We start from the raw sequence: 25351 nt of genomic DNA on the forward strand, positions 1-25351 counted from the left end.
AGTTATTTAAATTGGAGTTAAATCCTAATCTAATTGAAATTGGATGTAATTTAGATTTAATTTGCCATATATGGATTATGAGTCGAAATCTAATTTCAAATTAAATTAGATTAGACTTGTGTTAAGAAATCTAATTAGATCAGAGTTTCAATTAGACTCTAATTTGAAGATGCATCCTATATATATGCGGCCAAGTTAATGAAGCCGGCGCGACCAAATTAAGGGCCAAGCAATCCTCAAATTAATTTGCTCTTGGTGCTCGGCTCTTGGTACTTCATTGGTGCTTAATTAATTAAGTCATCCCAAGGTGTATCCAGCATTCCTGTCGTGTGGCGACCCGAGCCGAGATGAAACCTATTGTGCATCTATATCTTCTATATCTATAATCTATATCTATAATAATAACATACATGAATTCTCAGTTTTGGAACAGGTGGCGAGCGTGGAGGCGCGGGCAGGGGTGAGCGCGGGGCGCGGGCAGGCGGGCGCGCGGGGCGGGGCGCCGCGTGGCGCGGGCACGCGGGGCGCGGTCAGGAAGCGCGAGCCGGCGCCGGGGGCGGGGGATAACAGGTGGCGGCGAGCGGGGCGCCGGCAGGGGCGAGCGCGGCGCGGGCGCGCGGCGTGCGTGCGGGGCGCCGCGTGTGCGGGGCGAGCGGCTGCGCGGCGGCGGGCACGTGGGCGGGGCACCGCGTGGCGGGAGAGGAAGGAGAGGAGAGGAGAGCGGGCGCGGGCGTGCCGGGCGCGCGGGGCGCCGGCAGGCGGGCGCGCTCCGGCGGGCCGCCGCGTGCGCGGGGAGAGGAGAGGAGAGGAGAGGAGACGGCGGGACCCAGTTGAGGGAGAGAGACGGAAGAGAAGGGATTTTTTTTTTTTTTATCTCTTTTTGTCTCTTTCTACTTTTCTTTTTAATTATTTTTATATATTTGTTCTCTAATATATGATTAAAAAAATTTATAAATTTTTGTAATTCAATCTAAATTTTATTATTTTTATAAAAATTTAAAATATATAAATAATTTTTAAATAAGTTAAATTATTTGTATTAAATATAAATTTTAATTAAGCTGAATAAAAGAATTATTAAAAATATATAAAAAATAAGAAAGAAAATTTAAAAATGAAACATAAAAAAAGTAAAAAAAAATAAAAATAAAAGGATATGATAGATAAAAAAAAAATAGAGTCAAAATGTAAGAACAATAAATCAATTTTTCTAAAAATTATATATAATTATAATAATAATTATAATATATATAATTATAAATATAATTATATATAATTTCTTATTAGTATTTTTGTCTTTATTTTTTTTAATCTTTCTTATAATTTTATTACAACAATAGTTGTTTATTTTTTAGTTATTTTTTTATACAATTTTTTGACTCTTTTTTTTTACTATTATTTATTTTATTTATATATTTATTTCTGCAGAATCGTTCCGCCGCAACGCGCGGGTCCTTCACTAGTTGCATATTAAGAGAGAGCCAAGACGCCGGCTAATTAAGGCCAATTTTTTTTGGTCCGTACGGGTCGAGAGAGAAGCCACTTTGGAGTTGCTCGTTGCGGCGTTTCCGATCTAATTAAACTTTGGTTCTTTTAAGAGATCTTCTTTGTACTCCGCCTTTTCGATATTAATAAATTATTTGCTCCGTCTTCGCCCGTGGACGTATGCCGTTGGCCGAACCACGTAAATATCGGTATGCTCTTTCCTCTTATCTTTTCGTTTCCTGCATCAAGTTATTTTTCTGGGTCTATTTTTCGCCATTCTGATTTTAACAAAAACACAACAACAAATAACTGTTTATAACTGTATATGTAGCAAAGATAACTTTGTACAGTACAAGAAGACAAGGTGTCAACTGAAAAGTGAGCTCTCTTTTCCTTACTCTCTGTTGACTCCAAGACAAGATTTATTGCAGTCCACGTAACATACGAAGAACAGCTACGGGTACATAAAGGTTGCACAATGGCACTGCATTCTTAAACAACTGACAGGGTCGAACTGTTGAAAACAGAGAAATTAATGAAGCCACAGTACTAGAAGTTTTCCTTGTGGAATTCAAACCTCGTACTTGTTTTGTGAGTGAAATCTTGTGACAGTTGTTTAAGCTCCTCTACCAAGACTGGTTCCCCACAGTAGAAAACTCCTGAAATTAAATAAATTAATCATCAAACCAACAATTCCGCACAATGAAACAAGCATTTCATAGTGAAAGCATTAGAAGCAGCGATCCTACAGAAGAGATCATAATTTGAGATAAGAGGGTGTGCTTTGGCCCGAGGAGCAGCTAGGATTGTAAGTAGTCTAACTCTTTTACTTCATACAGGTAATAGGAAATTTCACTTGATTTACATATGTTTCTCTAGAAACTCGCAAATTGTAGGAGAACTTACCAACACGCTGATTCTCATGATGTACAGCAACATGCTTGAAAACCTTTCGCCAATTGGGCCTTGCAAAGTGGGTCTTGACGCGGGTCCCAGACACGATGTCGACCCCCTTCTTTGCATGATGGAGTGCTTGGAGCATGACAATAAGAGCAGAGCGCGCATCGCCTTCTTCATACACACTCGAACAATGATTGTGTAATTCGATCACACCGTCCGTGTCCTTCTCCGCTACTTCATTCATCACACCTCGAAACCAATCGAATGAGCCCTCCTCTCGAGTCACCCAATAGAAATAGGCCCGTTTTGTGTTAAACGCTTTTTTCTTGGTCCTACCACTTCCGTCAGAATCCGTGGCTCCTCCTCTGGTCTCCCCTTGCTGAATGTGGTTAAGTACATCTTTCACGATGCTTATCAATGGGGTGGCTCCAATCCCTAGCCCGATGAGTAGCAGTACATCGTATTCTTGATAATCTTGGGCGGGGGCACCATATGGGCCATCGATCAAGAGTTTCGGGAATCTTTATTTGTAACAAAGTACATTCTTAATTAGTTAAGAGATTCACGAATCAAGTATTAATTACAAATTTAGTCCCTGAAGTTATCTATCATGGTTTCAATCAAGTCTTCAGAATTTCAGTTTTGATTATTCAATCCTTGAAGTCTACACATAAACTCAAGTCCTCCCAACGTCTGCTGGCTAAACATGGCCACATCAGCATTATCCTTAAAACACAAATGCCAAAAACTGCCATTTCAGCAAAATACCACTAACGGTGCAGGTGTGGCATTCTTTTTCAGGCAATAGACTTGGAAGTTGGAAGGACTTGAATTCAAGTGGGACAAACTGTAGGGACTAAATTAAAAAAAGTGAAAAGCTGAGAACGTAAGTGAAATAGTGATCAAATATCAAGACAACATTTGTGAGTAGCAAGTGAACTGACTACCGTCACATGACATGTAAGTAGAAGTGAATTGACTGAAAGCACCTTGCGATGTTTTCTCCTCTGGTAATGTCAGCTCTGAGGAGCCCACTCTCTTCGATGGAGGGAGGACGGCATGCCTGTTTTATTTCACGGGCAATAATCGGACAAAGTCCCTTAGTAAGGATATGGTCACACCTGCTAAGGAGATGCATCTATTTATACTGCACATTTTGAAATGGTAGAGTTGTTTTACCTCTGAGAACACTACTCTAAGCCGTGAGGTCCAATCACCTCTAGTGCGAATGTGGACACTGATATAATCATCTCCCGGAGCAGAAGTTATGGAGAAGGGATGCCTAAAGAGAGGGGGAGGGGGAGAATAGGTAAATGGTGAAGCTTCTGTTTTTTACTCTTGAAAATAAGACAAATGAAAAAAATGGCTTAACAAGTAACAAAGGTATAGTTACCACTCAAAAGGAGAGACAGCAGAACAATTAACAAAGATGTATTGGCCGCTCTTGTATCTGAAACCATGGGGCTTGGACATATAAAGAGCTAACACATTTCCGGGATACACTGCAACCTGATGTCAAAAATGAAAGAAATCAAAAGGAGTCCAAACAAAAAGGGAAAAAAAATTGAGCACCCTTTCATGATCGGCAATACATTTTCTGCACTGAGAAACATAACTGCAGCTTTGACTTTTGTAGATTACCATTCTGAAGGCAAGAGAGATCATAAAAGAACTTCAGGAGTAGTAACAGAATCATTTGGAGTTCTTTAGCCCAAAATTAGTTTTACACTCTAAAGCCATAGAGCTTATGACAGGGATTTAGATGAGAAGAAAAAAATCATGACACCAAATTTTGAGTTTGAACAGTAACAGAGATGCACTAATGCCATTAAAATAGCCACTACAACACCATCTCATAACATTAGATTGTGTTACACGCTTTACATTAAGTCCTCGCAGAAGGTATCCTAGTTGAATGGTAATGAAAACGCAAAGCTCAAAAAGATCATACCTTTTGAATTCTTACAGTCTCATGACCAGACCTTAAAGCTCGAAGAAGGCGCTCGCATGCATATAAGGTGACAGGAATGGCAAGGTACATCCATGTCTGACAAAAATTGTATTAAATTAAAATTAAAAGTTTGTTAATCAAGCTTGTAAAAGAATAAGATTTCAAAACTTTTTTAAGTTGCAGCAACTACAATATACTTACTGTTTTCTTGTACCACTTCTTGGTCAAATAGAGGAATGTCCCATGGATAACGAAGAGAACATATACAATAATGAAGAGGTGGTGGGAGTACCAGAAAGCATTGAAACCGGTTAGTCGCTTAAGGGGGTTAGATGGACTTAGCCTGTTTCTGCGAAACCATGGCTGAGCCAACACATAGGATATTGCCATCAGGACCACCATGACCACCCCTGTCCAGCCTTCAGTACCCTTAACAAACCACCAATAGTTTGGTGGCCGCCGCTCACCAAAGAACGGCTTCAGGGGTTCGTAGTCAGCATCACTTGCATGTAGAAGCCGGGGGAAGTCACATGTCAGGTGAGCCAGTGCATGTAGCCCGACTCCAACTGCAACACCTGCCGCAAGCACCTAGACAGAAAAATCAACTTCATAAACGTCATCAACATCATTATTATCCAAATCCTTTCACTTATAAGAATAGATAGTACAATAGAATCAAAAGGTTCATGGAAGTAGGGTGAAGCTTAGGATAGGACAAGTTGGTTTCTAATCAAAATTTTAGTGCACGTTTAGCATTATTTATGTTCGTTTGTTTTTCTCTATTTCAAGCTGAAGGCACTAACAATGGCCTAAATTTCGCCATTGTAAAGTGTTGACAAGCTCCAAATCCCATTCTGTTCAACAATAAAGAATGAAAAGTTAGTAGCATCTCCCTTTTCTATCCTTTGTTTTTGTTTAAAGGATGAGTTTGTGCGCTAACTCTACCCAAGGCGCCTTTAACCACATACATTTTGAGAAAAACATAAAAGAGTGCCAAATGAGTCATTAGCTAGATAATTCTATTGTCCAAGACTGTAGAACCTCGTTCTTGCAAAAATATTTATCACGCAATCTCTCCTAACCTATTTTACTGCATGAACTCGCAATATTTTTCCGCGAACACATGATTGCTATGCAAAACATAATATCTGTACAAACATCAAATCATGTGCGTATAAAATTGGTGGACAGCGTGCAAGGAGAATCAGACTTAAAACGAAAAAAAAAAAAAAAAGAAACAATTTATGCTAAAACAATACCGAAAATTTCTATATAAAATTACTCGGATTATATCATAACTCATTTACCCAAAGTTTGAGAAGTTGGATTGGTGAAAATGCATACCTTATGAAAGTTTAGATTGTCATTGAAGGGTACAACAGCTCCAAGCTTGGTCTTAGACCTGATCAAAGTGATCGTGTTTCTACATACGGGGAGAAGGATGATGGCCATGTTGAACTTTATGGTCTCAGCAGCGCCCTTTGCAGTAGCAACACAATAACCCATTACATGGAAAACATAGCGCTGCCGGTATTGGATGAACTTCCAAGTAAAGAGACCAGCACAAATGGATAGCCATAAAAACATCACCCAAACCCTCTTCCAATTATCCTCCAGAAAGTAAGAGACTTTTCGAGTAAAATGCCGAAAGGCATTGGTATCTTTGGTGGGTACAAGCTTTTGGCTTAGAACCTTGCTTAATTTAGAGCTCTGGGTTGATATCGATGTCGACTCTGTCGGTGGCTGTAGCAATAGCATCTCCAAGTTCTCGAGCTGGTAGGAAATTATTTTTTGAGGTGAGTGCAATGTAAATATGATGATAAAATAGAGAATGGAATAGAATTGGAAGAACCTCAATGTAGCCTAAATGGTTAGGATCAAGCTCTTCCATTATCAGCGCGGTGTACTCATCAGCACGTTCCTTAATCTTCGACAACTTGTTTGCTGATGCACTGAGGGTAATGATCTGAAAACGAACTGATTTTGATCAATTATCTGCATATTTATTTGCAAGAGCTCTCTTCCTATAATTAATAACCTATTTGGCTAGGCCTCTGGAACAGCTTCTCAATGCCCATAAGCAGAGGTTTCCTAAAACCAGGGTTTTGGCAAACAAAAGGTCTGGAGCTTTTCCTATGCTAGAACCTATAATGAGCACAGCATATAAGCAGAAGATCCAATTTGGAGGTTCTCCTGCTGCACCGTGAAGCCGTTAAGAAGTCATTCCTACCTCTTTGAATAGCTCTATTCAACAACACCTCTACAAAAGCTTCAGCCAAAAGAAGAGACCCTCAGTAATAAGAAACTACGTGCATTCATGCCTTCTACAGATCCAATACATTTGTTGAAATTACCCTTCAGCCGAAAAATATAGGTTAGCATTCTCATCAATTGCGCCTTTAGGGCGTGACTAAATATTTTTTACAGTACTAGAGTAAGAGATCCTGAATTGATTATGGTTTTAGAACTGCAACACGTAATCCAAAGTCCACATCAAGGGCTTATTCCAAAGTCTTGATCCCATATACAAAAATAGAAACAGAAAAAATCAGCTCCTTATGATCTACTCATCATATCAAGTGTCCTAACCCACCTCTTTGACTTCTTCTTCCGTGAGACGGCCATCTGCATTCTTGTCAACCCTGCAGAAACAGACAAAGACAAGTAGTATTTTTTGTAAGGAGTACTTAATCTGACTGTCTAATCATTGCAGCATGCTTCAATTATATCACATGTCTGTATTAACATTGAAAATTAACTCCACCATTGACTTTAGTGCATGATTTAAGTTGCTAATTAGGGAAAATATTCATGTTAAGCCTTTTAGTTATTCTAAAGAGTACTCACGATATCCATAAAGTTTCTAAAATTGATTATTTAATATGATGCTGCAATGCAAAACAGGATGCAGTTACATTTTTCAAGCATTCCATTCATATATATAACTATACAAAAGCATGTCACAGTTTAGAGCTAAGTTATTAAGGAGTATACACTTCTCACATTTAAGTGGTCACAGAAAAGAGCAGCGAGAGAGCGGAACTGTAAGGAAGTGAATTCTCGAAATCCGAGAGTTGAACTTCGTTTAGAATCGACTTGTTGTCGACCTGGTATGTTTCGGAGAGTCCGAATGCGATGAAAATGCGAAAAGTGCATTGAGGGAGGACCTTAGAGAGTTGGAGTTGCGAATCTGCATTTCTGCATGTTTTCCACTCTCGGGGTCCGGACCCTAGCTGCAGGGTCCGGACCCCGTAGCTGCGAGAAGGTTGAGAACCTCAAGTATGCAGATTTCGCACTTTTATAACTCTCGGGGTCCGGACCCTAGTGGTAAGGTCCGAACCCCGTAGCTGCGAAAACCCATTTGGGTTTGGGGATTTCAGTTTTCGGAGTTTTCCAACTCTCGGGGTCCGGACCCTAGCTACAGGGTCCGAACCCCGTACCACGAAAATGCCCAGTGAGGGATGTGCAAGAGGGACAAAGTTGAGGGGCTTTTATGCAATTTGGCCATATGAGGGGTTAAGAGAGGGCTTCCACTCTCTCTTTTCTCATTTCTCCCTCAACCCTCTCAACCCTAACATCTCTCTCTCTCTCTAGAAAGGAAAGGAAGGAGAAGAAGAGAAGAAAGGAGAAGAAGGAAAGGAAAGAGAAGAAGATCGAGAAGGGGATCGTCGTCACCCTCTTCTTCTTCCTCGTGCTTGGAGCATCTTGGAAAGGTAAGCTTCCAAGCCCTCTCATGGTAAATCTCTAGAGTTAAGGTTGTAGGCTTTAGAGATGGTTCTAGTAGACTCCTTTGATGCTAGATAGATGTTTATTGCATGAATCGGAAATCGATTTGGAGTATTTTGCAATAGTAGCATCTAGGGCATCAAAAATGGGATTTTGCTTTAGGATAGGGTTTGATCTCGATTAACCTTCTGTAAACCTAATTGCTAGGTCTGTGAACGCGTTGGCGAAGTCGGTTTGACGATTCGTCGAGCTGGTACAAAGATATTGAAGAAACGGACGTTCGAGCTTCGTTTCCGCCTGCAGGGCCGAGGCGGCGTCCATAAATCGTGAAAACGGATTCCGAGCATCGTGGCAACTAACTGAAGATCTATAATTCCCGAAACTGCAAAGCCACGCACAGTTGGTGTGCAACTACGAAATCGGGCCAAACCGGGTGCCGAGTGCCGCGGGAGGCCGATTGCAAGTGTCGACAAGCAATCGGAGAGCGAATCAAGGTGGGTTGTGCTTACCGAAGCGACTAGGTCGCCCTTTATGTCTAAGCGAGTTAAGAATCCATGTTGATGCATATAAGTGTAAATGAGGCATGTAGATGATGCATGTAACTAATGCCAAATAATGCATGTTGATATTATGATGCAATAGAGATCATAGAATGCATGATATGTAAATACTAGATAACTGCATAAATGCATGATTAGCATTGTGAGAATAGGCATGTGAATGGGTCGATAACCCTAGAGTGAATGTAGAACTCGACATTGGACAACTAGAGTGTCGAATAGATCGAGTGGCACCTAACCTAGTATTAAAGAACAGAGGTTGAACAAGTGAACCTAGAGTCGAACAAGTCTAGATGTGTGGCATCGAACCTAGTGTTAGTAAACATAGGTCGAACAAGTGAACCTAAAAGTTGACCTCTAGGTAGAGATGATATAGAACCTAGCGATTGTACCTAGGTTATGTGATGGAGACATAGGACCTAGAGTGTTAAAACCTAGGTTATGACATGTAGTAAACCTAGAGTGGCATTGAACCTAGGTTGTTGGGCATAGTGGTAGCAACCACTAAGATGTTCTAGGTCGACAGCATAGGATTGGTTATGACCCTCGACCTGTAGAAGTGGATTCCGGAATTCCAGGATCTGTGATGACCTTGGTATCAAGGCTAGGGCGTGTGCGATGATTTCGCCGCCGAGGTTGATACTAAGGGAGGATTGGGGGTGAGTGCACAGAGATCACCGCCCGGGGCTTGAACCATTGTCGTGGCGTGTGCGATGATTTCGCCGCCGGATGGTTAAGCCGACTTGTGGATCAGGCCGCCAGGTGACTTGAGCCAGGTTCAGTGTGTGCGACGATTTCGCCGCTAAGAGGCTAAGTCACGGAGGGCGGTAGGCTGTTGAGCAGCCAGTGCGCGGATTATCCGCGAATGATTGACTCGAGGCCGAGTCGAGTGGATAGCTTGGATAGGGTAGTAGAAACCTTATAAGCTAGTGACAGAGGCAAGCGATAAGGTAATAGTGACCTTATGAGCAAGTGAAACCTGAATTGTGAACCAAGGTAATAGAAACCTTAAAGATGAGTTATATGAGCTAAAGATAGCAAGTTGAATGTAGAATCAATAGATCTACTGAATGGTTGCATAATTGCCTAGAGCTGCATATTGTTCATACTGCACATCGTGAGGCATGTTATCTGTTAGTTGCATTATAACATGATGATATATATCTATAGATGTTTTTGGACTAATATGATTGCAGTGCCTCCTTGGACCTATTGGTCGAGCTTTTTCCTTGGGTGGCCGTACCCACTGGGAACTATGGAGTTGGTTCTCACCCCACGTTGTTTTGGGGTGTTACAGGTTTGCACGTGAGCGGCGCGGCGGCGCGAGGCAAGGGCGTAGCTCCATAGATAGCGCCCTACCCCAGAGACCAGAGGTAGCAGTACCCAGAGGTGGTCGAGCTTAGAGGTTTGAAAAACAGAAAACAAACTTGTAATATTTGTGATAATCGGATTGTATTTTGGAAGTTCAATGTAAACAAATGTATTATGTGGAACTTGAGAATGAATGCTTGTAATAACATAGGATGTGTTATGTTTTTGATACTTCATTATGCAATCTGTTTGTTGAAATGTATTTCTGGTTGGAACTCTTGTATTGTATTGATTGCGACGCCTAGGACGTACCGGAAAAACTCTGTCCGTTCGGCGGTCTGTCGGCGCGCCCGAACCTGACCAAATAGGCGGGGCTCGGGGCGTGACAGGAACATAGATAACTTACTTGAGAAAACGAAAGCAATTTTGTTATGGTTAAATGGTGTTGCAAAAATAGAAACAACAATCTTCTTGTTGAATCAGAGATTCATTTACGGAAATAGATGTTTCAACCAAGAAACCGAAATTTTAAGAAGCCAACAGCCTTTAATTGCGTATATCAAATATTCTTAGCATGAAATTTTGTACTTTGCGAATAGTAAATGCATGGCTTTAGTACTTCCTCAACAGCTACAAGAAAGGGACAATAATAGGTGCCAATATAAGTTGAACTAGTCAAATGGCTTTTCTACAGGGAGTTAAAGCCCCACATTTGGTATACAAGAAGTCTGGATTTTCTGGCTGCAGCAGGAAGAGAAAAATTATCTCCTAAACTACAATAGTCTATCTAAGGTCCCAATTTGAGCTCCTGTACCTAGCTGCAATAAGAAGCTCTTGAGAAGATTTTAACGAGACAAATTTGTCACTGCTTCTTCAGCGAGTTCTACTCAAATTAAACATCACTTTTGTAGAATCTCTAAACGGACCAAATAGGTCCAAGATCTAGTACATACTACATAATACTCCCCCTAAGAATTCCAGGTTCGAACGATCCCACGAGATAAAACGCCACCTAATTAAATTGTGAGAATTACAGGATAGTGCAAAAGTAGGGATTTCCTCTGATCTCCCGTGCCCAAGGGTTGGACACTCTCAATAGTATTACAGGAGTTTCCCTACTCAGATTACCCTACAACCCGTTTGGTTCGGGGATAAGGGGGGATAACCCCTTATCTCCTCCTTTATACCCAAACGCTATTTTTCGTATCTGAGAATAGTAGTTCTCGGGTACTTGAAATAAGCTGGTATAACCTGGTATAAGCCTGGAATTGTTGTTCCACCCTTATCCATGGAACAACCGAGAACCAGATTAATTAAACTCTAATTAATAATTTTAAATCATTAATTAATCTAATTAATATATTTAAATTATTAATTAATCTAATTAATATTAAATTATTATCTCTAGATAACCCGCTAAGGGTGGGAACAGCTATTCACACCCCTATTTTTATTTTTAAAATTTAAAAAATCTAAATTTTAAAATTTATAATTTTTAATCTCAAAATTATAATTTATAATTTTAAATTGTAAATTCTATACCGTAAATCTTAAATCATCTTAAATCTTCAATCTTAAATCTTCAATCTTAAATTTTAAATTTTTCAAATTTAAAATTTGATATTTTATATTTTTCAAACTTAAATTTGATCTCAAATTTAAAGTTTGAAATCTAAAATTTTAAATTTCAAATTTTCAATTTCAAATTTTGAAATTTAAAAGTTAAAATTTAAAATTTAAAAATATATATAAAAATTAAAAATTTAAATTNTTTAAAAGTTAAAATTTAAAATTTAAAAATATATATAAAAATTAAAAATTTAAATTCAAATATAATAAGAGGGTAATATCATTATTTTCTATTTATAACTACCCACTATTCTTTTTATTGTATCTTAACTATCCAAATCTTTTTTTTTTTAATTTCCGGGAACAACCCAATTTTCATCCAAACGCAAAGTTGGTCTAATTCTTACTTATACCTGAGAACTTATACCTATCCCTAAAATAGGCAGGTCTTACTTATACCCGAACCAAACAATACCCTAGTGTTCTACACCTGGTTACTGTACAAGGATGTGTCGGCTGTACAGAAACATAGTATGATAATTTTGATCACCAACCAGAGGTTTTCTTCAAATTTACAGTTATTGCCTATGAGAACATAGAAGCTAAATAATCCCATCGTGTTACATAAGGTAGATATTGTATAATTGCTCATCCAGGTCAGTTCTTATCTTTTGAGCTATCTCACATCCTGCCCCGCCTTTTTAGAAGGGAGTAGAACAAAGACTTTTCATTCATCATTCAATACCATTCATATGCAGACTTCATCTACGCGAGAATGTAGGTTGGGATCCCTTCTTATGGGTTAGTGGAATCTTTATGCCCAAAAAGTCTAAAGTATATACTGTAGGATACCGAACTTCTGAAAGTAAGAAGTTACGGTAGGATATAGTATGTCGAAATTTATTATAAAAAAAAAATATATATATATATATATAATAGTGTGAGATACTATTTTTATGGGACTCATAGAAGTAAAGTATAAGTTGGAAATGACCTATGCTGAAATCGGAGCGAAAACAGAAGATTTAGAATTTTCTATGAGAAACGAGGCAGATAAATTAGCAGAAAATGCAGTGTCAGAAAATTATGAAAACTGGAGGATATGTCAGAATTATTTTTATGAGGCTAGATTTAAAGTTTCATGTCATTCTGACACCCGGAAGGTGAGAAATAAAATCGAACTTCTATCTGCTAAAGATTACAGTTCGGCACAGCTTTCGGTGACCAAACGGGATCGAAACTGAAAACTTAAGATATATTCTTGCTCAGTACGTTAAACCGAGCCTGCCTGTCAAATTTGAGCGCAAACGGACATACAGAAGGGCTCCGACTGTTCCGAAGTGCTAAACTGCAAGTTGTAATAGGTGTAAGAGGGGGGGGTTTTGTGCAATTGTTACAGCACCTATAGGTGGCTGGCTGCATGCGTACACACACACACGCACACACCTTCTCCTCTCCCTCACACATGCAACCAAAGAAGAAAAAGAAAAACCCTCTCATTCTCTCTCTTGAGGGTGGAATCAAGAGAAGGATTTGGTGGAAAAGCAAGTTTGGAAGTTAATCTTCATCTCTTTCATCTTCTTCCTCTCCATTGGAGCTTGCTTGAGAGGTAAGCTTGGATGCCCTTTAATGATAGAATTTTAGGGCTTCATTTATATGCTCTAAAAATGGATTTATTAGAATCCTATGATGCTAAATAGATGATTGTTGCCTAAATCATGGATCAATTCAGTGAATTCTTGCAATAGATGAAACCTAGGGTTCAAAATGCAATTTTTGGAAATATGGGGGTTTGATCTCAATTAACCCTCTGTAAACCTAATTGCTAGATTTCTAAACGCGTTGGCGAAGACGGTTCGTCGATTCGTCGAGCGAGTGCGGAGTTATCGCCGGAACAAGCGCTCGAGGGTTCGTATTGACCCGAAGAGTTGAGGCGGCGACCAAGGATCGCGACGTCGAGTTTTCTAACTTCACGGCACTACCAAGAGGTGGGTGGTGACCATTCCGAAGCAACTGGACTTCCCTTTATGTCTTAGTATGTTATGATCTTGCATCTTGCACTTATATGCATTGTAGGGTAATTATGTACCGTCATTCCTTATGCTTTCCTAGCTAATATTATAGTGCGAATTGGATGCTTGATATAGTGGGTTGATAAGGATTGGGTCGATACTTGTGAATCCTATAGTGCGGAGATAAGTGATAGGCTCTTTGATTGACAAAAAGAGAATGAATGACATGTAGATAACAATGACAAAAGAACAAGTGGCATCTAGTTAACAATGAATATAAGAACGAGTGGCACATGTGAATCTTGACGAGTGGCATACAAGAACGAATGGCACATGTGAACGAGTGGCATATAAGAACGAGTGGCACAGGGGAGGTGCTGTCCGTTCGGCGTCTGTTTGACTCGCCCGAACTGGACCGAATTGGTTTCAGGGTCGGGGCGTGACAGATAAAGTGGTATCAGAGCCGTTAAGAGCAAGTAAAGAGATAGTCTAGACCTATGAGACCCTAGGTTGGTAAACCCTAAGATTATAGGGGCGTGAGTGAACGCGAACCCATGACGGTGGCGGAAGTTGATCGATTGGGTCCGAGTTGATGTTATGTCTCTAGCTGTGAATAGAGACGGATCCAAGTGACACTAGTTTCTTGGCTCGTAGTGGTTGTGTCGGCGGCCGACGACGCGACGCTAAGAGTCCAGAACTAGAACACTTGTGTGCTTCCGCCCGATTTCATTGTCGAGTCATTTAATTTCGCGAACGTTAAGAAGTTATCAGGTTAAGATAACTAACCAAGTTGTTGCTTTTCAGGAGCAAATGTTCCCAAGACGCTACGTACGTCGGTCCGTTCCGGTACCGCCTCCTGCGGTGCCCGAGCGATCTGGATCAGAGGTGCAGGAACTGCGCGAGCAGATCGCTGCGATGGTGGGCGCGATGCAGCGCCAGGAGACTCGGTTTGAGCAGCTCCAAGGGTTCGTGGAGCGGCAGGTGGCGGCGGCAGCGGCGGCCGCGACAGCGACTGAAAGCCGTGATCCACCCGCACCCTCGTCCCGCGCGCCTGAAGCAGCTGAGGGTGAGGGCATAGCGGCGGTTCCGGTGGCGGCAGTTCCCCCGACGGCTTCAGGTTCAGCTACACCCGACACAACGGCCGATGAAGTGGAGCGGGAGCGTGCGTTGACGGCTCTTATTAGGTTCAAGAAGTTTAAACCACCAATCTTTGAGGGGGAGAAAATGGAGCCGGCAATGGTGGAGTCATGGATTGACTCTATGGAGACCCTCTTCGAGGACCTATATACCTCGGAGAAGGACAAGGTACCCCTCGCCACCCATTGCCTCGAGAAGGCGGCGAAGGTGTGGTGGAAGCGGTTGAAGCAGGATCGGCTCTCTGACCTTCCACCAATGCTCTGGGAGGAGTTTAAGAGGGCAATGTTCGGGAATTACTTCCCCGACACCGAGAATCGGAAGTTGAAGGAGAAGTTTCGTAGATTAGGACAGGGAGATCATTCGGTGGCAGACTACGAGCAGGAGTTCTCCCATATTATAGATTGTGTCCCAGACGTCATTCGAGATGACAGGGACTAGGCCGAGTGGTTCTTGCGAGGACTTCGGCCGTGGATATATCGGGCGGTGTAGCTATTCAAGCTCACGACTTTCGCCGAAGTTTTTGACAGAGCGTTGTGGGCAGAGCATGGAGATGCCCACGTGCGGGAGGAACATGAGCTGCTGGCTGGACTCCAAGACAAGGGAAAGAAGCAATCGGGCGGTGGTTCAGGGGGTCAGTCGAGTTCCAAGAGGCCCCCGAAACACCCGCGATCGCAGTCGTGGGGTCGTGGGCCGCAGCAGTGTGCTATCTACGGTGTTGGGGGCCATCGAGCGCCGCAGAGGCAACGACAGGGCAAGTGCTTCAATTGTGGACAAAAAGGGCACATAAGCCGCGACTGTCCAGCAAGGGCCCCGCCTACCCCGTCAGTCGCATCGACTCCAGCGACCCCACCTCATTATGGAGGGGCTCCATATGTTCCCGTATCAGCGGGACGCGTGTTGATGCCGCGTCAGCCGGAGGTGACTCGATCAGCGCCGAGCGGACGGGTATTCGCCACTCAGGCCCAAGCCGAGGAGTCTACCCAAGCCGAGGAGCCTAATGTTGTGGCAGGTATGGTTTTAATTAACGAAGTTCGCTCCAGGGCTATGTTTGATACAGGTGCCACGCATTCGTTCATTAGTAGAGCATTTGCACGCATGCATAACATACACATAAAAGCAAGTGGCAAGTGGCAAGTGGCGAGTTGAAGGCCCTGAGTCGTCATTCAATACCTACACGGAGTGCTCGTCATGCCCAGTACAAGTAGGCGACTGGATAATGCCCATCCGGATGCTGGAACTCAATAAACTGGAGGCGTATGACGTCATTTTGGGCATGGACTGGCTCTCAAAGTATTATGCCACGATCGATTGTAAGAATAAATTGATCACCTTTCGGGAGCCAAGATAGAAGGAGTTCGTTTATCGAGCTTGTCGAAGCTCTTGCTTCGTCGCGACGGTATCAGCGACGAGAGCTAGAAAGTTGGTCAACGACGGCTGCGTAGCATTTTTGGCGACCGTCGTGGAAGTGGACCGAGTGGTTCCGAAGTTAGAAGATTTATCGGTAGCGTGGGAATTCCCAGATGTATTTCCCGCGGAGTTACCGGGGATGCCGCCGGATCGGGAGATCGAGTTCGTTATAGACTTGGTTCCCGGGACGGCGCCGATCTCAAAGGCTCCGTACCGCAAGGCACCGGCAGAGCTAAAGGAGTTGAGGGATCAGCTACAAGATCTTCTCGACAAGGGGTTTATCAGGCCGAGCGTATCGCCGTGGGGAGCCCCGGTGTTGTTCGTGCGCAAGAAGGATGGCTCGTTTCGACTCTGCGTGGATTATCGAGAGTTGAATAGGGTCACGATAAAGAATAAGTACCCGTTGCCCCGAATCGACGACTTATTTGACCAGTTATAGGGATCACGAGTGTACTCGAAGATAGACCTACAATCCGGCTATCATCAGTTAAAGATTAAGTCGGAGGATGTTTAGAAGACCGCGTTTCGCACGCGGTATGGACACTATGAGTACACGGTTATGCCTTTCGGGCTCACTAATGCCCCGGCAGCATTCATGGATCTAATGAACCGTGTGTTCAAAGCGTGCTTGGACCGATTTGTCGTGGTCTTCATAGACGACATCTTGGTCTATTCGCGGAGCGACGAGGAGCACGCGGAGCATTTGCGGATAGTCCTTCAAATCCTTCGGAAGGAGAAGCTATTCGCAAAGTTAAAGAAATATGACCTCTGGCTTCGAGAGGTCGCCTTCCTGGGGCACGTGATTTCCCAAGGCGGTGCTTCGATTGACCCGAGGAAAGTCGAAGCAGTCGAGAATTGGCCGCGCCCAACGAACGTCACGGAGGTTCGAAGCTTCATAGGCTTAGCGGGCTACTATCGACGGTTTGTGGAGGATTTTTCAAAGATTGTGACTCCGCTTACCCGTCTGACGCAGAAGGGCGTCAAGTTTATTTGGAGCGACGAATGTGACCAAAGCTTCAACGAGTTGAAGAAAAGGTTAACGTCGGCTCCGATACTCGCCTTATCGGTGCAGGGCGAGGACTTTGCAGTCTATAGTGATGCATCCTATCTGGGTTTGGGGTGTGTCCTGATGCAAGGCGGGAGAGTGATAGCTTATGCATCCCGTCAGTTAAAGGACCATGAGAAGAATTACCCCGTTCATGACTTGGAGTTGGCGGCAGTGATCTTTGCGTTGAAGCTGTGGAGGCACTACCTATATGGTGCGCACTGCGAGATCTATACCGACCATAAAAGTTTAAAATATTTGTTTACCCAGAAGGAGCTTAATATGCGGCAACGGCGGTGGTTAGAGTTGTTAAAGGACTACGATGTTGACATCCTATACCACCCCAGTAAAGCGAATGTAGTCGCAGATGCGCTTAGTAGAAAGTCGGCGGAGAACCTCGCTATGTGGGTTACAAATCAAACGCCCCTATGGTTGGACATGGAGCAAATAGATCTCGAGGTTGTGACTCCGGAGATTCCGACTAAGTTGATGGCGCTAGTGGTGCAACCGACCTTATTAGAGAGGATTAAGAGTCTGCAAACTGCGGACCCGAATCTCCAAAAGGTGCGGCTCAGCGTCGAGGAAGGCCACGGTGGCGATTTCAGTGTAGATGCCGCTGGTGCACTTCAATTTCAAAACCGGTGGTGTGTACCCGAGAATGAGGAGCTTCGCGAGCTGATTTTGCAAGAAGCTCACCGGTCTCCATATGCTGATCACCCAGGCGGCACCAAGATGTATCATGAGTTGAGAGCACTCTATTGGTGACCGGGGATGAAAGTTGATATTGGGCGCTTCGTGGCGAAGTTTTTGACTTGTTAGCAAGTGAAAGCGAAGCGCCGATTTCCAGCGGAAAAGCTTCAAAGCCTACCTATCCCCGTCTGGAAATGGGAGGACATATCGATGGATTTCGTCGTTGGCTTGCCTCACTCGACAGGGGGGCCACGACGCAATCTGGGTGATTGTGGATCGCTTGACGAAGTCGGCACACTTTCTACCGGTCCACACCACTTGGGCAGGAGATAAGTTGGCGCAGATATATCTTGATGAGGCAGTGAGGTTACACGAGGTACCGAAGTCAATTGTGTCGGATAGAGACCCCAAGTTCACTTCACATTTCTGAAAAAGCCTGCAAGAGGCCCTTGGCACACGGCTCGACTTCAGCACTGCATTTCATCCCCAGACAGACGGGCAAACTGAAAGGACCATTCAAACCCTGGAGGATATGTTGCAAGCATGTGTCATTGACTACAAAGGAGGCTGGTGTAAGTATTTGTCAATGGCCGAGTTCGCCTACAACAACAGTTATCATGCTAGTGTAGAGATGGCACCGTTCGAGGCTCTTTATGGGCGGAAGTGCCGATCTCCCATTTATTGGAGCGATGTGGGCGAGCGTACGGAATTCAACCCCGATGTGTTGCGAGAGGCGAAAGAGAAGGTCCGCCTTGCTCGCAAAAGGTTACTCACGGCGCAGTCTCGACAGCAAAGCTATGCGGATAGGCGCTGACGAGACTTGGAGTTTGCGGTGGGCGACCGCGTTTTCTTGAAGGTTTCACCCATGAGGGGCGTTAAGCGTTTTAGAGTCCGAGGAAAGCTAAGTCCCCGATATATAGGCCCTTATGAGATCTTGGAGCGGATTGGGACGGTGGCTTATCGACTCGCGTTGCCGCCAAAGCTTGTAGATGTGCACAATGTATTCCACGTCTCCAATCTTCGCAAGTACATACCTGATCCCGAGCACACAATGTTGTATGAACCGTCGGAACTTCAAGAGGACTTGAGCTACGAAGAGTTTCCAGTGGGTATTATCGCTCGAGAAGTGCGAAAGCTGCGGAGTCGCGAGATCCCCTATGTAAAAATCCGGTGGAGCAATCATGACGATCGCGAAGCCACCTGGGAGCTTGAGGATCAAATGAAGGCGAATCACCCTCACCTATTTGAGGATTGAGCGAGGTATGATTTAAGATTCGAAGTTTAATTTTTGATTAAATTGAGTTCGTTTCGAGGACGAAACTCCTTTAAAGGAAGGGAGAATGTAGGATACCGAACTTCTGAAAGTAAGAAGTTACGATAGGATATAGTATGTCGGAATTTATTATAAAAAATATATATAAATAAAAAAAATAGTGTAAGATACTATTTTTATTGGACTCATAGAAGTAAAGTATAAGTTGGAAATGATCTGTGCTGAAATCGGAGCGAAAACAGAAGATTTAGAATTTTCTGTGCGAAACGGGGCAGATAAATTAGCAGAAAATGCAGTGTCAGAAAATTATGAAAACTGGAGGATATGTCAGAATTATTTTTATGAGGCTAGATTTAAAGTTTCATGTCATTCTGACATCCGGAAGGTGGAAAATAAAATCGAACTGCTATCTGCTAAAGATTACAGTTCGGCACAGCTTTCGGTGACCAAACGGGATCGAAACTGAAAACTTAAGATATATTTTTGCTCAATACGTTAAACCGAGCCTGCCTGTCAAATTTGAGCGCAAACGGACATTCAGAAGGGCTCCGACTGTTCCGAACTGCTAAACTGCAAGTTGTAATAGGTGTGAGAGGGAGGATTTTGTGCAATTGTTACAGCACCTATAGGTGGCTGGCTGCATGCGTACACACACACGCACACACCTTCTCCTCTCCCTCACACTTGCAACCAAAGAAGAAAAAGAAAAACCCTCTCATTCTCTCTCTTGAGGGTGGAATCAAGAGAAGGATTTGGTGGAAAAGCAAGTTTGGAAGTTAATCTTCATCTCTTTCATCTTCTTCCTCTCCATTGGAGCTTGCTTGAGAGGTAAGCTTGGATGCCCTTTAATGGTAGAATTTTAGGGCTTCATTTATATGCTCTAAAAATGGATATATTAGAATCCTATGATGCTAAATAGATGATTGTTGCCTAAATCATGGATCAATTTAGTGAATTCTTGCAATAGATGAAACCTAGGGTTCAAAATGCAATTTTTGGAAATATGGGGGTTTGATCTCAATTAACCCTCTGTAAACCTAATTGCTAGATTTCTAAACGCGTTGGCAAAGACGGTTCGTCGATTCGTCGAGCGAGTGCGGAGTTATCGCCGGAACAAGCGCTCGAGGGTTCGTATTGACCCGAAGAGTTGAGGCGGCGACCAAGGATCGCGACGTCGAGTTTTCTAACTTCACGGCACTACCAAGAGGTGGGTGGTGACCATCCCGAAGCAACTGGACTCCCCTTTATGTCTTAGTATGTTATGATCTTGCATCTTGCACTTATATGCATTGTAGGGTAATTATGTACCGTCATTCCTTATGCTTTCCTAGCTAATATTATAGTGCGAATTGGATGCTTGATATAGTGGGTTGATAAGGATTGGGTCGATACTTGTGAATCCTATAGTGCGGAGATAAGTGATAGGCTCTTTGATTGACAAAAAGAGAATGAATGACATGTAGATAACAATGACAAAAGAACGAGTGGCATCTAGTTAACAATGAATATAAGAACGAGTGGCACATGTGAATCTTAGTCTATGTGAAACCTATTGATTCCACGATGATAGCAACCCTAGAGGATAGGGTATCCTTGAGTTGAGAGGATTGGATCATGCTCACTATCTTCTCAGAACTTGTGATGGTCGCTCCACGCAAGTAGTGCGCTCCGGAGTTGGTCACGTGGGATAGCCTATTTGGGGTCCCGAGGGATAGCCTATGTGGGGTCCCGCAGACGGTCTCGGATTCGTAGTTTGAGTTGAGTCTCCCTACGCGTCGAGATGGCTATGCGAGTAGTAGGCGAACCCTCGGGTGAGCCACGAGATTAATAAACAAGTAAATAGCTTTACTTCTTGGACATATGACGAGCTAGTTGATTACCTATTTCATTGTGCATGCATTTTCATATACATGATTCGGGCATAATAGTGTAGCTTTACTATTCTGTCATCACAGCTTTCCATATCTATCTATCTGTTTATCTACTTGTGCCCACTTGGACCTAGTGGGGAGACCGGCGGAGTCGGCGGCCGAACCCACTGGGAACTATGGACAATAGTTCTCACCCCACTTTGTTGCAGGGCCGAGCGCGAGTTCACAGGGCGAGGATCGCGGTAAGCGCCTAGCGCCCTAGTTACATTAGCTATCTACCTTTTTGCATTAGCCGTCACCCCTTGTATTTGAGAGTAGATGATGTATAGGTGTGAGGTTATTTTGGAAGATGTAAAAGCATGTTATATTTATGTTTATGTTTTGAAAGTAAATCGATGTATTAAAGAGGTGGAATGAATGTAATAGATAGAACTTTCTCTCTTTATTTACTTGTATGTCTTATACTTGTACCTTGCTCTTATCTGTTAGCACTTGTCGTGCTCCTCGTGATCGTGCATGTATGAATTGATTCCTGGGTAAATTCTTGTACATGATTAGGTTGCTTAGCCTTGAGCGGACAGGGGAGATGCTGTCCGTTCGGCGTCTGTTTGACGCGCCCGAACCGGACCGAATTGGTTTCGTGGTCGGGGCGTGACATATAATTTATTCGATACAAACTCCATTTTTCACAAGATCCAAAAAGGAAATGGATTAGGATGCAAAACTTTAGAAAGAGAGTCAACCCTAGGAATGAAGTAGCTCGACCAATAGGTTGCTTCGGATTTGGAAAAAAATTTCTCTTTTTTTTTTCTCATCAAGTTCTTGTTTGATCTGCCGCTGTTATCACAATATTCCTCCTTTTGGGGTTAACGCTCTCAATGGTGAATCGATCATTCACTATCCTTTTTTTTATGAGAGGACTGAATGGAAGAAAAGTAATGAAACCAGTGATGGCTACTGAATAAACTCCGAGGCAACCAATCTTCATACTCAAAATCAACATGTGATGTGCTCTTCGGTTCCGCCCGAATGGCTGTAGTAAGAGATAATGGCTCACAGGGAATCCCGGCCAACGGGAGAGGGGGGGCGGGGTACGTTATGCATGACGAAGAGCGAGAGAGGGGAGAGAGATGAAGGAGCAAAAAAGAAAAAACCTATTGTTGATCCATTTGTGATAGGTGAAAAACTGCTGATGGATTAAGGCCCTTAGATCTATTTAGTTCGGCGAAAAGGGGACAAAATTCTATGAAGCTTTCTTTGTTAATTTTGTTAGGGAACGAACGGTAATGAGTGACCGAGTCGGGATGAGGGCTTTCCTCTGCTCATGTTCACCTCCGACATAGGTATGGATTTTACCAATATTTTATTTGAATAGAGTCAAAAACTGTGAAAATCATCTCTTTTGAGAACCTTTCAATGGCCTTATTGTCTAAAGGAGAACATTAGAAGAGCTAGTAAGTAAGGGGGTTTCCTAAGAGGGATCCCTTCCCCTTAGGAATGCAAAACTATATAAAAAATAAACTCCCTGGGGGTTGCTAAGGGGGGCTGGACCCTTTAGACTAATACCCCAATTCTGCCTTTGGCAATTTCATGTCTTAAGGAAACGAAGGGGGGAGTTGGGGTCCGTAAGTGGTGAGTGCAAAACGCTTTTCATGTCGTGTCAAGCCATTTGCTCTCAATGACAGGCCCGCAGAAGTTGCCTTTTTTTAGTCCTTTGAAAGAGCTATTGAGTTTCCTTTCGTGTACTTTACGGTCAGTAATCCGTCGACTCTCTGCCACTTTACTTACCAGTGTGGGTAATTTCTCTAGTGGAGTGCCCTAGCGATCACCTATCTGGGCAGATGTCTTTGTTTCATTTGAAGGAAACCTCTAGTTGGTGATCAAAATCACCATGCTATGTTTCTGTGCTGTCAATACATCCTTGTACGGTAACCAAGTGTAGAACACTAGGATGATCTGAGGAGGAAAACTCTTGTAATACTCTTGAGAGCATCCAACCCTTGGACACGGGTGATCAGAGGGAATTCCTGCTTTTGCACGATCCTGTAATTCTCACAATTTAGCTAGGCGGCATTTTATCTCGTGGGATCGTTCAATGGAAGCAATAGATTCATCTTGTTCATCAACCAATTCTAAAACCGAAGAAGAGTAGGTTCCCCTAAGTAGTTGGAGGCGTTCTTCTTTGACCTCAAAACTTTAAGTGGACAAAACGGATCGGGCAAATGGGACGAATAAGCGGTCATCAATTCTGTACACGAGGTTTTATTGCCCGTGCCCAATCCACTCTCGGTAAGGTCAGTATAGATAATCGAGAACTTAAGATCTAGCTGGGCAAGCTTTAGCAGAAGACTTCCTTCTGAGAATATCACGATTAGATGCTTCTACCTTTCTTGCTTCTGTTGCTTTAGCGGATGAATTGATTGATTGATGCAAAAGGATCGTGTGAGTGTCTGCACCGCTTCTGCCCCAGACTTAAGCCCAAGCCACGTCCAAAGCTCAAGCAAAGCCAATTCGAGGCAAGCTCTCAAGACGGTCAGTTAAATCTTACTAGAGATTTGTAAGGACCTGTCATTAACGTGTGTGCTTCTGGAGCTCCAATGATACTATTATTCTGGACCATTATTAATAAGGATCTCAATAAGATATGCACTTCTTCAAGAATGAAAAAAAAAAAACTGATCTACTGTCTTTTGGTATTTCAGGCTAAATTCTATCTCGGCCTAAAACTATTCAGTCAGACTTGGGTAAAATTAGAAAACCATACATGTCAAAGAACGTCCGAAGACGACTATCAAACCCTTGGTCGGACAGCTGCTCCCAAAACTCCTTCAATTCCCCCTTTGTCAGCACAGCTTTCGTTATTCCCCTCTTTCTCGCCAATGCATCAAACACTTGAATTGCAAAGTCCTCTGACCCGACCATCCCTGCAAATTAGGAACAACAACATTATTCAGATCCACGGGAGTAATAAGTCCACAACTCTCCAGTGTTACCCAGCCAATCATAGGAAACAGTTCAAGAATAGTCGTAACACCCTGTCCATGTGCAAGATGGATATCAAATGAACTATGCCACGTGTTAGTAACGTACACTGATGGGAGAGGTAACAAAAAAAAAGGAATATCAGACAGATAAGTATGACATATAAAATCGCAAAAGTGAGAATCAAGACCTTTTCTTACGACCAGCTATAACATCATATTACTCAAAAGATAAAGATGATTAAAACGACCTAGATGTTAATATATATTCTTGGGCCCATTTTCTACTGGATCAATCTTTTTGATAACATGGTATCAGAGTCAATTCTAAATCCCTTCATGCTGTAAGGCCGCGGGTTTAATCCCTATGTTTGACATTTAATGGGTTAAACTCTCGCAATAAAACATGGCAATAGTAACAATATCTTGAATTTTTAGCATTACCGAAAAACTAGATCTGACAGGAGATGGCTAAAAAATAGTCTTAACAACAAAATTATATATGAAGAACATGATAATGCTAAAATCCCTTGAATCTCTAGTATGACCTAACATATAGATCTCATAAGAAACGACTCAGGAACAGGCTTAACACCTCTATTCATCATGTGCATGGCGGATATCGGGTGATTCTTTCAAACTGTATTGCCCAAAAGATCAAGATAGGAAACAGGCTCAGGAATATTCTTAACATTCAGTAGTAGCAATAGAAGAGTAATCACCAATGCATTGTCCGAACCGGGACCGGAGGAGCACGCCGTCGACGGCGAGCTGGTCGAAGCGGCGCTCGACCGCGGGCCAGCCCTCGGTGGCGCCAACGTTACTGGTGACGAATCGCAGGCCGTCCAGCGCCCGCATCGCGCTGGTTGGACTCCTGTAGAGGCTCTTCGGCGGCGGCGGCGTCTTCGCGGACGCCATCCGCCGCAGCCCCCGCGAGGCCTGCCGCAGCAGCGACGACACGCTCCGCCCCAGCGGCGCCGCCGATCCGCCGTCTCCGGCGGCGGCTCCCGTGGCTGCAGGGGTTCCGACGTCGAGGAGGGTGGCCGAACCGTCGTCGGCGACGTCGAGTGTGATCTCCACTACCTCCTCCTCCAACTCCTCCTTAAATTGGACGCTCCTTCTACTGCTGCTGCCGCTGCTCCTGCTCCTGCTCCGTAGATTGACGTCGGCAGCAGCTGCATTGCTGCCGCCGCCGAATTCGGCCATTTCTCTTTCCATTCCAGCGACTTGTAAGAGGTCTAAATTACTACTACGAGCTCAACACAGACGACGCCCACCCTTCTCTCTAGCAGCCAGCTTAATTAAGCTTTTGTGACGTGCAGTGCGTGTTGTCAGCTCAGCGGTGTTGGAGAAAATTTCTGGAAAATGTCGTATCGCAGACCGCCAGCCGGCCGTGATAAGCGCCCCGAGGGGGAACGGGAGACTGCAGCTAC

General features: G+C 43.4%; 1 protein-coding gene and 1 long non-coding RNA gene across 3 annotated transcripts; one reads left to right on the forward strand and one right to left on the reverse strand.

Annotated features, from left to right (window-relative positions):
- LOC109728109 lies at positions 1342-10162 on the forward strand. 2 transcript variants are annotated; one of them, XR_002220918.1, is made up of 4 exons: positions 1342-1694; positions 7931-8049; positions 8270-8556; positions 9920-10162. It is a non-coding gene; the product is annotated as an uncharacterized LOC109728109 (long non-coding RNA). The 2 variants fall into 2 exon arrangements; XR_002220917.1 differs by lacking the exons at positions 7931-8049; positions 8270-8556.
- Positions 1768-25351, reverse strand: LOC109728108 (respiratory burst oxidase homolog protein B-like). Its single transcript, XM_020258425.1, has 12 exons — positions 24641-25351; positions 23702-23861; positions 6930-6978; positions 6189-6302; positions 5681-6109; positions 4538-4924; positions 4337-4432; positions 3779-3894; positions 3565-3667; positions 3375-3448; positions 2392-2906; positions 1768-2144 (listed from the first exon to the last, which is right to left on the reverse strand). Exons 1-12 carry the CDS (start codon positions 25134-25136, stop codon positions 2035-2037), a joined length of 2649 nt encoding a protein of 882 aa, XP_020114014.1. The 5' UTR covers positions 25137-25351; the 3' UTR covers positions 1768-2034.

This window comes from Ananas comosus, linkage group 23 (assembly GCF_001540865.1).
Source record: "Ananas comosus cultivar F153 linkage group 23, ASM154086v1, whole genome shotgun sequence".
NCBI lineage: Eukaryota > Viridiplantae > Streptophyta > Magnoliopsida > Poales > Bromeliaceae > Ananas > Ananas comosus.

What these genes read in the sequence shown, in the direction of transcription:
- LOC109728108 (XM_020258425.1), bottom strand. Translation starts at nt 25,136, where the DNA reads ATGGAAAGAGAAATGGCCGAATTCGGCGGCGGCAGCAATGCAGCTGCT. An exon ending in CCGGTTCGGACAATGCATTG is followed by an intron (nt 23,862 to 24,640) that starts GTGATTACTCTT and finishes CCTAATTTGCAG; the next exon opens with GGATGGTCGGGTCAGAGGAC. An exon ending in CGGAAGAAGAAGTCAAAGAG is followed by an intron (nt 6,303 to 6,929) that starts GTGGGTTAGGAC and finishes GTTCGTTTTCAG; the next exon opens with ATCATTACCCTCAGTGCATC.